General features: G+C 39.4%; 1 protein-coding gene across 1 annotated transcript in view; it reads left to right on the forward strand.

Moving 5' to 3' along the window:
- wars2 (tryptophanyl tRNA synthetase 2, mitochondrial) overlaps positions 1–14,718 on the forward strand; it is a 45,267-nt gene that overhangs the window by 16,458 nt on the left and 14,091 nt on the right. The window contains exon 2 of the mRNA XM_031755554.2: positions 1,017–1,149. Within this exon, the coding sequence (XP_031611414.1) occupies positions 1,045–1,149 (105 nt within the window). The 5' untranslated portion in view covers positions 1,017–1,044. The remainder of the gene's footprint in view (positions 1–1,016; positions 1,150–14,718) is intronic.

Below are 14,718 nucleotides of genomic sequence, written 5' to 3' on the forward strand. Positions count from 1 at the left end.
AAAATTGCTCACAGAATAATTTGTGTTACACTGCAGTTATTTCATTTTTATAATTGTTTCATTTTACGTACCTTTTTAGGTTCAATGAAACAGTACATAGTAATAAAAAAATTAATTAGGGGAATTATAACCTTAGATGTCGGCCATATTATAACATGTTACCATTTATATAATAGTGAAAATTTTGGGTTCTGCTAACTTGGCCACTGTTGTGTGGAGAAACCCTCAAGCAGTACTCAGTAATGGAAATATGCACATGCACTTTCCCCACTGGTATCACTGGACAAGAGTCTTATTTACCTTAAAATGCCCAATGTCACAGGATCAGACTATGGATGCTGCAGTGACTAAACTCAGTTGGGTACATTTGCTCAAGTAATTGGTAAAGTGTAGTTTTAATTTAGTATACTTTATTTAAGCATTTCTATGTTATGCTGGTTTCTTCTGCTATGCCCCTATGTATTCTTTTTGTTGTTGTTGTTGTTGTTTTTTACTTAATAAGGTATTATAAATATATTTTGATGATAAAACCTCTGCAAGCTTACTATTACTGAAGTAGTATGATTATGGCTTTTACCACAAATGCTTGCAGCCGATGGCTGCCCTCTCTGAACCTGGTTCTGTAAAAGCTCCCTTTTTGTTAAAAGGGAGCTTTTCCTTCCCACTGTTGACAATTGCTTGCTCAATAGAAAGTGTCTTAAGGCAACTGTTGTGATTTGGCAACGTATAAATTAAAGCAACACATCTTAAAACGTTGCTCAGTGGAAAATGAAGTTTAAACTCTTGCTGGTGCCACTTTTCGTATAATACAGTGAGGACACAGGGCTGCATATGAGCCTTAGGTTGTGCTGAGTGTTTTCCAAACCAGTTCTGATCTCTGTTTACTTCTGATCAAATATTAGGCTCTCATATGGGCTCCACCTTCCTCCCTGGGCCGCCCGTCCTGCCACCCAATTTCAAAACTCTTATAAACGCCCTGACTCTGAATTGCCACTGTCCCTTTTGTCCTTTCACAGCCGCCGTAGTTGGAAGCTGCAATCAAAGATGGCGCTCCCCATGCGGAATAACTTGAAACATTTCCCCAGATTCATTCAGAAGTTAAACTCGCCGAAAAGGTTGCTTTGCGTAGGACTTCGTCCGGAAAACAAGGTATGCTTTGCAAGAAAGCTGTTGTAGTTATTCACGAGCTTCGTGGGTGAAAAATTCATATGCAATAAACGCTGTTCTGAGAAGAGTTTCGTTGAAAGCGATGCTTTCGGTGTTTATTTCGTGTTGAGAACTCAAAGAAGGTCAGCTAATAAATGAGTAATGCACATTAACAGGTGCATTACGCTTTGAAGCAGTTTAGATGTGCCCTAGGTGTTATGTCTGTTTCTAATAAACTCATGCACACAGTAAACATGCTCTGGTTGCTGCAGCAACACACTTGACGTGTAGTTCTTTACAAGGAAGGTGGAAAAATTCAATAGAGGTGTATTATGGCAGAGACTAGAATTTGCAGATTAGTCAGCCTCGCATATGTCCTATTTCGATCCAGTCCGTCTCATGCATGTGCACCATGAAGTGCTGTTTTGCAGACTAAAGGATGTATTCACAAATCTAACTGACATAATGCATCGAACTATGTTGGGTCACATTATCACCATTGTTTCCGTCATCAGAGATATGTCTGTGACGTTAGTCAGGTGCTTCTTATTTCTTCTTTTATTCCCGTTAAAAACACTTTCTTATTAGGTAAACTACCATAAGCTCATTAGAACCTAAACATCACTCTGATACATTGTTTTTATTATTTTTTCCTGTAGCCATGTCACTGATTTCTAAAAACTAAAAGAGAAGTATCAAAATCTGGCAATAAAACGCCAGATTCTTTATTGTGTTTACTTTATGATTAGGTGTTTGCCTATATTAAGAATTTTCTTTAGACAGGGTTCTTTTCAGGGCCTGGCAAATTTATCTTTCTAAGAGTGGAGTTCTCAGAGTCTGCTGATTATCCTGTGGTCAAAGCTTATTTCATAAGGAGCTCATGCCTTTGCTGTTGTTGCACCAAAACTCTGTAATAACCTCATAAGGGACCTGAGATAAGCTTCAACTGTGGCTGTTTTTAAATTTGAAATTAATTTGGGTTATTTCATGTAAACACTGTGAGTGAATGTAGTGTCAGATTTTTGGAACCTGTTTATTCTGTTTTATATTAATGTAAAGCTCTTTGGCTTTAAATCTGGTTTAGGAATAACATTTTCTTACTTATTTAAACAATTGAAAACAACGTGTTCAGCTACTGACAGAAGGTACAAATAATGACCTGTAAATGAGTGGCTGGACACCCACCTTTACCTGATGTATTACCGAACAAAAGCAGGTGCAGCAGACTTGTGTAACAAAGCTAATGTCAGTAACTACATCATCTTCTAGCATGTTTATAACCCATTTCTCTTTTTCACTCGTCTCCATAATCTTCCTGTAGCCACTTTGATCTTTTGCTTATACCGAGGCTGCTGGCTTGCAGCTGGCCCTGAGCTCTGGTTAGCTTTAGCCACCTTTCCTTTGTTAGCTTCTTTAAAATACCCACGTTCAGCTGGGTCGGGCTGATTTGAGTATATGATTAGGTTTGTTGTTAGCAATATTTTTGTGGTGGATTACTTTGCCAAGCTGTGTGTCTTTACTTACAGCGGAGAGCTTTCATGCTAATGACATACTACTGTGTCACTGTACACAGTATGAAGTATGAAAAGTACTGACACTCGTTTTGGCACAATGATTATATGACACTCTTTAGTCGGCGCTATCAGATTTCTTCTTGTTCAAAAGAAGAAAAATACTCGTACTTTTTGTTGCACTCAGGATGAAAATAAAGACAGATGATATTAAATTCAGGTTCCACACCCTGGAAATGCATATTCTCACTGAAGCCTCATGAATACATGTTAAAAAAAACAACTATTCTTTAAACTGCTGAAATGTAAAGTTTGTAGCAATTTTCCATGGCACTGACCAATAGATTCAACTTAATAAGTTTATCATTATTATTATTGTTGTTGTGTTTTGTTTTTTAAGTTGATTAATTCAACTAGTTTTAGAATTTCCAAATTCAGAATTAGACCCATTCTGGAAAAATTACGGGAATTCTGGAAATCAATCTAAAGTGATTAAAATGATGTGCAGTGTGACTATAACTGGCTGGGATGAAGCTAATGTGCATCTGGAAAACTGCTGACGATGTGGGAAAATGTTCTGATCTCTTCTGAACCTGGAACGCCTCATTACACCTTATGTTTATTTTTATTCTGTGCAAGAATTCAATCATCCAATATTCTTCCTTTGGCTGGAGGAATATTGGAGGCTGGGGCCGTAGTTTGGAACTTATGGGTGTAGCCAGCTGACATTTGATCCTAGACTTTCTTTTTCTTTGAGTCAGTTTACAGTCAGGCTGTTAATGCATGCAAATGAAGATAATTTAAATGATCATGTGACAATTGCTGATGGTTTTTACACTGCATTTTAATTTTTTGCTGTCCACATTCACTGTTTATCTGAATTGGTGGTATATAAATAGAATAAAAGTGAATTGTATTGAATGTAACTATGATTGATTCAGTCCAAGACTTCAGCCATAAATCAGACAGTTTATGTAAAGATTTAAAATATAGATCAAACTAGAACAAAACATAGTTTCACCCAGTCCCTGTTGGAAAGGCATTCTGGGAAATGGAGGAAGTAAACTGAGATCGAATTAAGCAAGCAAAACATGGTTTCACAGTTATATAAACTAATGGTGTCACAGTTTTTTTTTTCTTTTTTCTTATGAAGAGTCATTTAGTGTGATTTTGGTTTCTGCATGAGTTTGAAGATTTATTCTGTGATGTAACACGTCGTATTTGTTCACTATTTTAGTAGTTTTCATTTGCTCGTCTGGCTTGAGTTTGTTTTGCGGAGTTTATTTTCCTAGTCTGGCATGTGACATCACATCCTCAGTAGCACTCCTTAAGTGTACCTTTTTGACTTCAGTGGATTCGAGAAACACGCCTAATATAAGTCAGCTTAGGGTTTCTATCATTGTGCAGCTGCCCTTGCGAAGCAAATGATGTGTTAAGGCAAACGATGAGTCCCTTGGCACACGTAAAAACAACCAGTTTGTTTCAGAGTAACAACAATGCTAAATATTGAGTTGTTCTGGCATGACTGTGCACCTCCAAACTTCACCCATCTGCTCAAAACTCCACTGCTGGTTGATGTACGAGCTGTAACACAGAATCTGCGTTCACTGCCATCTCGTCTGTATTTTGTTAAGCCAAAGTCTCTGGAGGGGCCGGAGAAGGTGTGCGACGAGAGGGGAGGAAGGGGTGGAAAGCTGGGGGGGAACTCTGAAAGCATCACAGCAGTGCTTCATTACCAGCAATAACATCAGAAATGAAGTGTTGGTTTTCATTTGTTTTAATTTTCTCCAAATGTGGACGGCCGAGTGCAAACACGAGCGTGCTCACAATGCTCCGAGGTGTGATGTGCGTCAAACAAGATGCTCTTTTAGAGGTTTTTCTGCACTGTAAAAAGTCAGTGAGCCTCAACGGACTGACACAAAGATGAAGTGTGACCGTTTGTCAGATGCTTTTGATTTGGAGAGAAATGTTTGTCGGCTGTGGTTTGCTTTTAAATATTGGTCTCCTAGTTAGAATTCACTCTTGATGCCTGTTTGGGAAAGCAAATATCAGCGAGGAAACATCAACTTGCCAACACCAAGGCCTAAAATTAAAATGTGTTTTTGTTTTGCTTTGTTTTTTGCAGTCCTGGCTGGCTGGATGAACGAGTTAGAAATGCATGTTTTTCCCAGCTTTTTTTGGTGGTGAGAGACATTGCAGCTGAAAGGTATAAAATGTCTTAGAATGCAGTTGTGATGTCTGATTAGTGCATCAATTCCAAAATTATTTCACGAATTTTGCAGATGAACTTCTTTTTTTGTTTTAAGTCTTGAGATCAAAACTCTAGTTGTTGTCACTGCGTTGGACTGGAGCCTAACACCAGTCTTCAGAGGGAAGAGGAAACTACACAGCCTGTGTCTGGGACAGCGTGGTGATGAATTGGATGCCCATCACAGAGGCTGCGTACAAAAGGGGAAGAGCAGGGCTGTAGTTTCTAAAGAAGCTGAGATCCTTCAGTGTGTGCAACAGTCAGTACTAGGCTGTGCTGGCAGAGTAGCATTGGAGCTGTGCGATGACTGAACTGAATAAACTCATCGGGATGACTGGCTCTGCGATTGGCTGCAAACTGGACACTTTAGCAAGGTCACTTAACAAACTGTAATCCATCATGGATAATCCTGACCAACCTCTCACCGCTTGCTGGACATGCAGCAGAGAAGCTTTCTAAAGGGCTCAAGCTACATCTGTACAGTGTAACACATCTAACAGGGAATCATCTGTTTCCTCATTATAATCACTTATTTCAACTTTGCACTGTTACAACTCTTAAAACATTGTTACACTAAACCACTTTAATGCCATCGTTGTTTTTTTTCCATTACTACTTCTTCTTCATTTTTTTTTTTTTTTTACAAGAACTTTTGCAGTAAGTAAAGTATATCTATATTTTGTTTTTGTTTTTTAAATTTCATCTTGTGAGTTCCTTAACCAGGAGTCTTTCTCATTACAAGCACATGAGACGAGGTATTAGTCTTAAAAGATTTTTAAGACCGATACAGGTATTTGATGATTTAAAAATCCAAGATATTGGCCGATATTTTTTTCTTTTCTTTTCAGACATAGGAAACAAACAAATTTCCCAAATATTTGTAATGCATAATTATTTATGAGACCTTAATAAAAAATATTTTAAAATGCAGTTTAAAAATAACTAACTCGTTTACGCTTCAGGCTCTTGGATTAGCTCGTTGTCGTGTTTGTGGCGTTCCAAACACAGGGAAGCTTCAGAGCGCCCTCTGTTGGAGGAACTATGCAACATCAACAGTCATAACATGAATAAATAGTTTTCGTCCTGCATCTTTACTTTTTAATTACATTTTTTCTGTTATTGGCTGTTTTAAAAACTCAATATCGTTAATATCGGATAGCTGGTACATCAGTGGAGCTCTGTCAAACTCGATATATTTACTGTTTAGTTTTTATGTGTCTAAATTAAATAAAAAAGAGGCATTAGGTCATTTTTAATATAGTATTTATTGTCTTACACTAGCTTTTAGAGGTACTGTGATAGCTTTTTTTGTCCTCAAGAAAATAAAAACAAAAATAAAAAACAGTTCTCAGTTAAAAATAAGCAAATCTTTATATAGAAATCTTTGTATCTTTGCACTTGAGAAACTGCAGATTTGTTTGGATAGCACTGAAATATTTCTACTCTAACTCTACAGCATTATAATTACCTCACATCCTCACATCACTTGTAAATATATTTCTCCCCCATCCAGGCATCCCCAGCCTGTGCTCCCGTTATTGGTTGATATCAGTCATGTCAGCCTCCAGCTCCAGGAAAGAGGAAGTGACTTCTAATTTTTCTCTCCGTTCTCCTCGACTCCACGTTCACTTACTCGAGTGTCAGCTAAAACCATTAGAGCTGTTCCCACACCACACGGGAGGGGCCTGCGAGAGCGCGGAAACACAGTCTCTCCTTTGAGGATGTTCATTAACTGCCCTATTTATTTTCAACTGTCAGAAAAGCCCGCTAATTCTCAGCAGTCCCTCCTGTGTAATTAGGTCTGTCGTAATCATTCTGCAGCCGGGGCCCTCACTCAGATGCCGCGCACATTACCCGTTTCTTAAAGCAATCCCATATGTCAGCGTATTCGTTTGGATAATTTCATATAGCCAAGTCGAATTACAGAGTCGCTCCACAGGCGTGCCCACAGTGGTACCTGACAAATCTTACTAGTTCTTCCATGCTTCAGCTTGTGCTGAATGCAGCACTTTTTCCCAAGCTTCTGACATTTTTAATTAAAACCAAACGAGTATCTGATATTGTGCCTTCTGAGTTGCACTCAAATCGAGAGACACTGCCTTTGGAGACGGAAATGACTGCACTCTTCAGAGGTGGAGGTTCACCCTGAGTGTTACTTTAATTACATATTGTCAAATTTATGACGTGTGCGCTGGCTAGGTTTTTGCTGTCTTGTGACGCTTGCGTGTTTTTCTTTTTGAGTTCCTGTCAGTCATTTGTTTCCAGCAAGTGAAATGAAATGAAATTAAACATATCCATTGTCAACATTGAAAGGGAAGGAAATGGTTTAATGAAGCTATTTCAAATGGCTTGAACAGAGCCAAAGCATGGCAGTAAGTAGCTCTGGTATAAATGTGTTTATCTAAGAGTGAAAAAATTGCATTATAAACGAAGTTTTCCAGCTGTGCACAGCTGCTGTTCTTTGGATCGTTTTTGTAGGCAAACTGGTTTGGCTCTAGCAGAGCTGAACTTGAGCTGGGTTGTAGTCAGTGATCCTGCTTTTGGATTGATTCAACTTTTGTGAGAAGGATAAACCTTTATGATATTAAAATTAGGATGCTAAATAGTTTGCTGTGAATGGTTAGTTGGTTAAAGTGAAAGGTGAGCTGAACTTCCCCCTCCAAAAAACTGCATTGGTGTGTTTGTCTGATGCTGCCTAATTATTTGATAAATACTAATACAAAGCTGCTTTGCATTTCTAGTATTTGATTGGTCCATGAAGTTCATGGGCCCACTGTTTAGTCTGAAAGATTTGTGAACACTGTTGCATGAAAAACAGTGCTTTATGATGTCTTTACAACAGCTTCAATGTCATCTTACTCTGATTGTAGATTATTTAGTATATATGTCTGTATGTGTGTATGTGTGCTCTCTTTAATTATGGGGTGACCAGTCTGAATGAAACTTTTTCAAACACCATCACACATAAAATGATTATTAACATCTATATATTTTTAGAAAAGATGTATTATAAAAGATCATTTTTTTATTTTTGTAAATATTATGCTAATTTCCTCATCCACAGGATGGCTAGTTGAAATTACTATCTGCAGTGGAGATTTGGTTTCTACCTCTTGGTCATATAGCTGTAGATGTTACATACATCCAAGAGATGGAAGGGTTGGCGATGCAGTGGTTAGCACCATCATGTCAGAGAAAAAAGTTCTTGGGTTCAAATTTACTAGCGAGCCAGTAAATTTGGAGTTTGCGTATTCTCCCAGCTTTTTCCCACGGTCCAAAGACATACACTTAAGGTTAATTGGTGTTAGTAAATTGGCTGTAGGTGTGAAGGTGAATGTGAATTGCCTCTGTGTGTGAGGCTTGTGATAGACTAATGCCCTGTCAAGGGTGTACCCTGCCTCTCATCTCATAATAGCTAGAATGGGCTCCAACACCCCCTCCGCTATCCTGAATTGTATAAACAGAAGGAATAGATGCCTGATGACTAATTTTCATCACAAATTATCATCCCTTCAATCTTAATTTCAATTACTGCTAATCAGCTATCCCCAACCCTTCCCATTTTTTTGAGTTTCAGTGAAGTAGACGTTGTTCTGCTCTGCAGATGTGCTGTGAACTGGAGGGGAATCTAAACAGAACCTGCAGCAGCTGCAGAACTGGTTTATGTGCCATTGGCCCAAGTTCAACAAGGCTACAGAGCTATTCAGATGTCCTAGCTAACTGCTATCCAAAGCTGTGAATTGGGCATCTCATTAGAGAGGCAGCTGATCATTTCTGTGTTGTTTATTTGTCACAAAATATCTGTACTTACATTTGCGAAAGAAAACTGTTTAATTTTTTATTAATTATTTTAAGGAAGTGTGATTGTGCCCAAAAGATGCGTCCACCTGTGCATGCATCCTTCCCTCCCCTGCTGCCAACAAATCAAATGGAAGTCTGTGGGAAACACTGAGATGTGGTTAAAAATACTAAAGTATTCAAAAGTAGTCTTTTAAATTTTCGTTAGGAAGATGTTTTATTATGAGCCTTAATGTTAAATGGTGTGAAGTTTCTGCTTCTTTGGATTAACCATCTTTCACACGTGTTATGTATAATAACATCAGCACCTAATAGGACACTGTCATTGATACACTATCGGTTGTCAGTGTTTGTCACATCCCATAAACTAGAAAAGTCATTAAATGTTTAGTTTCTAATGAGCCAGATCCAAGTTTCCTGTCTTAAGTAGGCACCGGTCCTCTTGATGATCTCCCCCCAGGCTGTACAGAAGTCTGGTTTCTTCAGAAGCTGCAGACATTTAGGACTGGAGGCCGGAGCTGCCTCTGCTGCCTGGTTATTTTTGGAGCACTGTTGAGCCCTGTCTGCGGGGAGTGCTGTTTTTGAAGGGCCTCCAGTCCCATTAATCAGCCAAGGGACCCCACGGCGCGAGCGGGCCCCGAGCCCTGGCCTGCCACACTGCAGCGTTCTGTTCCTGTACCCCCGCTCTCTGCACAGTGTGAAGCTCAGAGGAACCTCATCAATCTCACCTGTCCCACACGTCAACCGCAGATTTAATCAATTGCTCCTTTTGGGCCTTCTCTTCTGCTGCCCCTCCAATCCACTCTATGGGGGGAAAAAAGGAAAAAAATGCCTTTGACTGGACTATAGTCACAGCCTGATTTTTTTTTTTTTTTTTTTTTTTTTATCATATTCCTTCCTCTAATATTTTTTCCTGTTCTTCTGTCCCCTGCTTTATCCAGCGCTCCATTTACTTTTCTTCAGTTAATTTCATCAATACACGTTCATGGTGTGTGCACATTTTCTCTGTGGTCATATGGACTTTGTTTCACGTTTGAGTGTATCCTCACATTGGCTAAACACACACATGCTTTTAAGAATAAAGGGGTGAGGATGGTGGGGAGTACAGTAAGCCCTATTTCCTGTTTGATACCTGACTGAAGTGCAGCTCTGTCGGTTGCCTGCTTTAACAGGTCCCTAAGTGAGCGAAAGACAGAGATGAAGAAAGATATGTGGGTAAAGAGGGGGGCTCTGTGTCAAAGTGTATTTCAGCATGTTGGCGTTAATGGGGTGCCTGCAGTGCCCAGGACAGAATAAGAACACTGGATCCAATGTGCAAGACACTCAGCAGGAGCGCAGCGAAAATCCTCCATCCGTGGGCCCATCTCTGTGCTCCGCAGACAGGGTTAGATCTGGGGTGCTTTGCTTGCCCACAAAGAGCTGATGGTAATTCACAGCAGGGAAAGCAGCGATGCTCCCAGAGGTGTTTTTTCTTTTTTTCAGACGTGCTGAAATTGGCGTAGTAAAAAGGTGGTGACTGTCGTACCTCCTCCTGAGCTCCACGGTGAGAGAGATATCAGTGGACCACGCCAGGACACTGAGGCTCTGATATGATGTATGAGCTCTGAAAAGCGGTCTAGAGGAGATCTGAGAAGAGAAATGAGGTGTTATGCAAGTTTTAGCTCAACCAAAACCATGGCTGTGATTAATAACATAACTAGTTCGAGACTGTCGGGTCACACTAGCTGGAAGCTACAACTGCTTGATAGCAGCAGTAGTAGTAATAATAATAATAATGATGATGATGATGATGAAGCTGTGGTCTGTTTGGGTTTTTTTATCAGATTACATAGCAGCTTTAGTGAACAAAAGTAACAAAAGCATAAATTCTGCACAGTTGGCCATTCTCACATGTAGCACAAAAGGAAATGGTCTGCGTGAAGTTCTCGCAACTGGAAATTGGTTTAGAAATTGAAGTTTGCACTCTTATGTGCGTCTGCAATGATTAATGTCTAGATAAAATAAAGGAGTGCTGGGGATGTGTAAAAACACGACTAACGTAAGACCTCAGAGAATTAGGAAATCCCAGCTTGACATGATGTGTAAAAGAGTGGGTGCTTTTCTCAGAGACTTCAGATGAGGTGTACATTTATTCTACGTTTCGAAGGTAAACAAAGTGTGATAGTATCAGCTGGAAATGTAAAAAAACAAAACAAAAAACAACGTTGCATTGCTCTCTAAGTAGGCAACCATGAAGGAGGTTTTCCACAGTGAAAACTTTTCGATCGCACTTTGTCCAGTTCAGCCTAAATGTGAGTTGGAAGCATCCAAATGTATGGCCTTTAATCTAGCAGAGGGAAATCATATATATGATTTTTTTATTTAGTGTAGATTCAAGCCCAGAGTCTGTGTATCCACTTTTATGCATCTGCTCCCACTGCTATCTGTCATTTTACACATTCCTCGTTAAGGACGTAATTTCATTGTAGCTCGCACTCAGTCAAATGATGAATCCAATATTTGTCATTTCCCAATATGCAGTTGTTCCAGTGCTGCGGAATACTTTGGAGAGAAGACGGAAATTTTCCTGGAATGAGACTTTCTATTAAACTGTGGGAAAGCAATCACTGATTTCTCCTCGTCTTCAAATGATTGGAATGAAGTGGCGCCAGTGACAGTTGTTTTCCATTTAATAATGCAGCTTGCGCGTGGGATCTAAGTCATGTTACTGTTTTTGATAGGCTGGCTGTTAGTGTTCTTTCCACTTGATGCGAGCTGTCAAATTCACATGGACAGACACCTTCACAGCTTCACTGATGTTGATGTAGGCATAGACTACACGTGCGGACATATGTCTGTTTGCACATGATCGCTATCCCTACGGATAATACCACACACGCGGACAAATGAACACATATTCCCGGAAAGGTAGTGCAAGTGTGAAAGCATGGCCTTTTTAGTGTATGTAACCTTCTAGCTGTTGGCGTTAATGTCACACACACATGGTGCGTAATGCATTTAGCATATGGCAGACGTGGATGAAGAAAGCTTTCGTCGCCTTTGCGACGGTGCGGTCTGAAAGCACCACGCTCCTGTCGGTGTAAAAATATGAGGCGAGAATGGCCAGCCTTTTCCGTGTCTGCTCCGTGTCATCAGCAGGTATTCAGCAACTATGAGAATGAGGCAGAAAGAGACAGAAATGGAAAGACAATAGAAGAAGACCGATAACACTGCTCAACAGAGGTTTGCTTGTATAAAACGGAAACTGGACAAGAAGGAAGTGTTTTATTTGTTAACTAAGAATTAACGTCTGCTGTTACTCAGACTTTTGTCTCAGTTATTTTTCTTTTTGTTTTTTGTTTTTTCTTGAATTGAGAATATGTGAGCCAGACACCATCTGTCATACTCCAGGGAGGGCGGTGTTGTAAGGCCAGCTGGCCAGAGTTCCTTCACTTTGGTGGCTGAAAGTGTTTTTTAGTTTTGTTTTTGGAATATTTCAACCCACAGAGAGTGTCTGTTCTGTTCTCAAATAAAGGAATAAACACAACACATTTGGTCCAAAATATTATTTACCTCAGAAAAAAATGATCAAAGAACACAACAAGAAGCACCCCAAGAGTGCAAAACCTCTGCCAAGGCTGCTCACTCTCTGGGCAGTATTTAGTTTTAAGGGAATGGTATTGTACATACCATACATACCATACCATACCATACCATACCACCTTTATTTATAAAGCAATTGAAGTGGACCCTTCATTTTATTTTCTTTGGTCTTCTTAAATGTACTTTGAAAAGTTTGTAGTGCAGTAAAAACAATTGCAAATTGCAGCTTTTATTATTTCCCCTGTTGAAACATATTTTAACATACAAAATGTTGAATATAAATATTTTTTAACATTTTTTCTTTGTAGATATAATACATGTATCTATTTTCAGTGTTTAGTGCAATTGCTTTAATTATTTAATAATAAATATGTGAATAAGTAAAAAAAGGTTTTGATCCCAAGTTTAATTTAATTAAAAAATTATTCAGCGAAGGCACATTGCACATGTATTTAAATGATTAAAACCTGTTACTGTAATGTACATAACAAAATTTATATTATTATTACAATCATAAGAATCATATTCTTATAAGCTGGGTACGGATCATTGTAGGGTCTACCTTACACTATAAAGCACCTTGAGGTGACTGTTGTTGTGATTTGGTGCTGTATAAATAGAACTGAATTGCTTCAGTTCTATCTATTGACTTTGTTGGAGGGGTAAAATGTGACATCATATTGTAAGAATCATAGTTTCTGAGTTTTAAGGCTTTTTCCAGTTTAGACCAATAAAATATTAAACTGACCTTGAAGGCCATTGGTGGATGTAAGATTGTAAACACGATCCCACTCTACACCCCTACAAAGTTTTATCATAATTCATTCAAAACTTTTCGAGCTACTGTGATTACAGACAGAAATACACGCTGGTAAACTCTATGAAACACATAAGCTCCGTGGCAGAGGTGATATTGTAAAATAGAATAACTTGTGATTTCTAGCATTTTGTAAATGGCCAAACTTTAGCACTATTTTATGATGGTTTCAGGTCTTTATTAATATGTTTAAATCTGGTTTAGAGTAAGAAATATATTTGATTTATCTTACTGGAAATTGTCTAACATACCACTGGGAGTCATTTAAAGATGTAAGGTCAAGCACTATACAAGTATTTCACAAGTTATTGAATTAGCTCAGGTTTAATATAGTGCGTGGCAAAAGTGTGCTTGTTGATAATATTTTATTACTGTTGGCTTTGCAGTGCAGTATTCATTACAAACATTAATTGCTTTACAGCATTTGCTGTCGCCTCTGTCATCGTGCTCCAGTTGATTTACTTACTTGCGTAGGTTACTTTCTCCTCCAAGAGCTATAGTGGCATGTGTTTAAAGACACTTTCCTCAGACCAAAAGTAACACAGAGGTGTCTGGCGAAGTGGCTTAAAGCGCGATAGCCCATGATTGCCCAGTGGCTAGTTAGCTGTGGCGTTGACTCTCTTTTGACACTCGATTGGCTCAAATGACACCATTACCATGTCTGCATGGCTAATGGCCTCCCCTGGGGGCCGGAGCAGAAGGGGGGGAACATGCGTTTGGCATGTCAGCTCGAGGTGAGAACACACATGAGCCAGACTCCGGGTCCCGTCCGCACCCAAATCAATCCTGACACCTCTTAAGAGGCTCTCAGCATCAATGGCACTCCAGCGCAATTACCCTGTCGGTAATGACATAAGCACCCAGTTCCTTCCTGCCTCTCTCTCGCTGGGTGGAAAGCTGCTCCCTCAGGCCAGTAGATGGAGACTTTGTGGACCAACGCTGGCCTCCCAGCAGTTGTTATTCGATCCCTCAGGGTTTAAAGATGTAGAACCTCTGGGCTACGCCGGTGAGAGAGCAACTGTTATCTGATCTCAGATGCTGTGGTGAGCCTGTCCCTCAGTCAGATTGAATGTGATTTAGTTCAGCAAGCTGTCAAGATAACTGATTTCTGAGCGGTGACTGAAGAGGATATCCTCTGAAAACTTCAGGTTTTAATGATTAGTTATAATAACCTTGAAAAGTGCAGCTGGGGAACATATGATCGCCAGTCAGATTTTGAGGCGATAACACAGAGATCCTGTGGGCTTTGTGGGGTTGGGGGGAGTTTTAAAATGGGCTCTTCAGTCAAAACGTCCAGGTGTTGCTGTTTACAACCCATCAGTGCTATCTCATATAAAGCTTAACATATTTTCTTTGAAAATGACTGTGAGGTTATTACATAAAATCTGACAGTTTAGCACAAGTTTCGTTTTCAGAGGTTTTGGATAGACATAACTTGGAGCATACAGAGGTAGTAATAAGTGGGGAAAATCCAGTCCGTGGTACAGAACTGAAAACTATTGAGCACCTTCTAAATGGATGTTGTGGTAAGATTGATTTGTCAGCTGCTGACTCTCTTCCTTTGCTTCTTGCCAGCATATTCAAAGCATATTCGTAGGATAATTTTTTATCTTGAA

This window comes from Oreochromis aureus, linkage group 16, assembly GCF_013358895.1.
Source record: "Oreochromis aureus strain Israel breed Guangdong linkage group 16, ZZ_aureus, whole genome shotgun sequence".
NCBI lineage: Eukaryota > Metazoa > Chordata > Actinopteri > Cichliformes > Cichlidae > Oreochromis > Oreochromis aureus.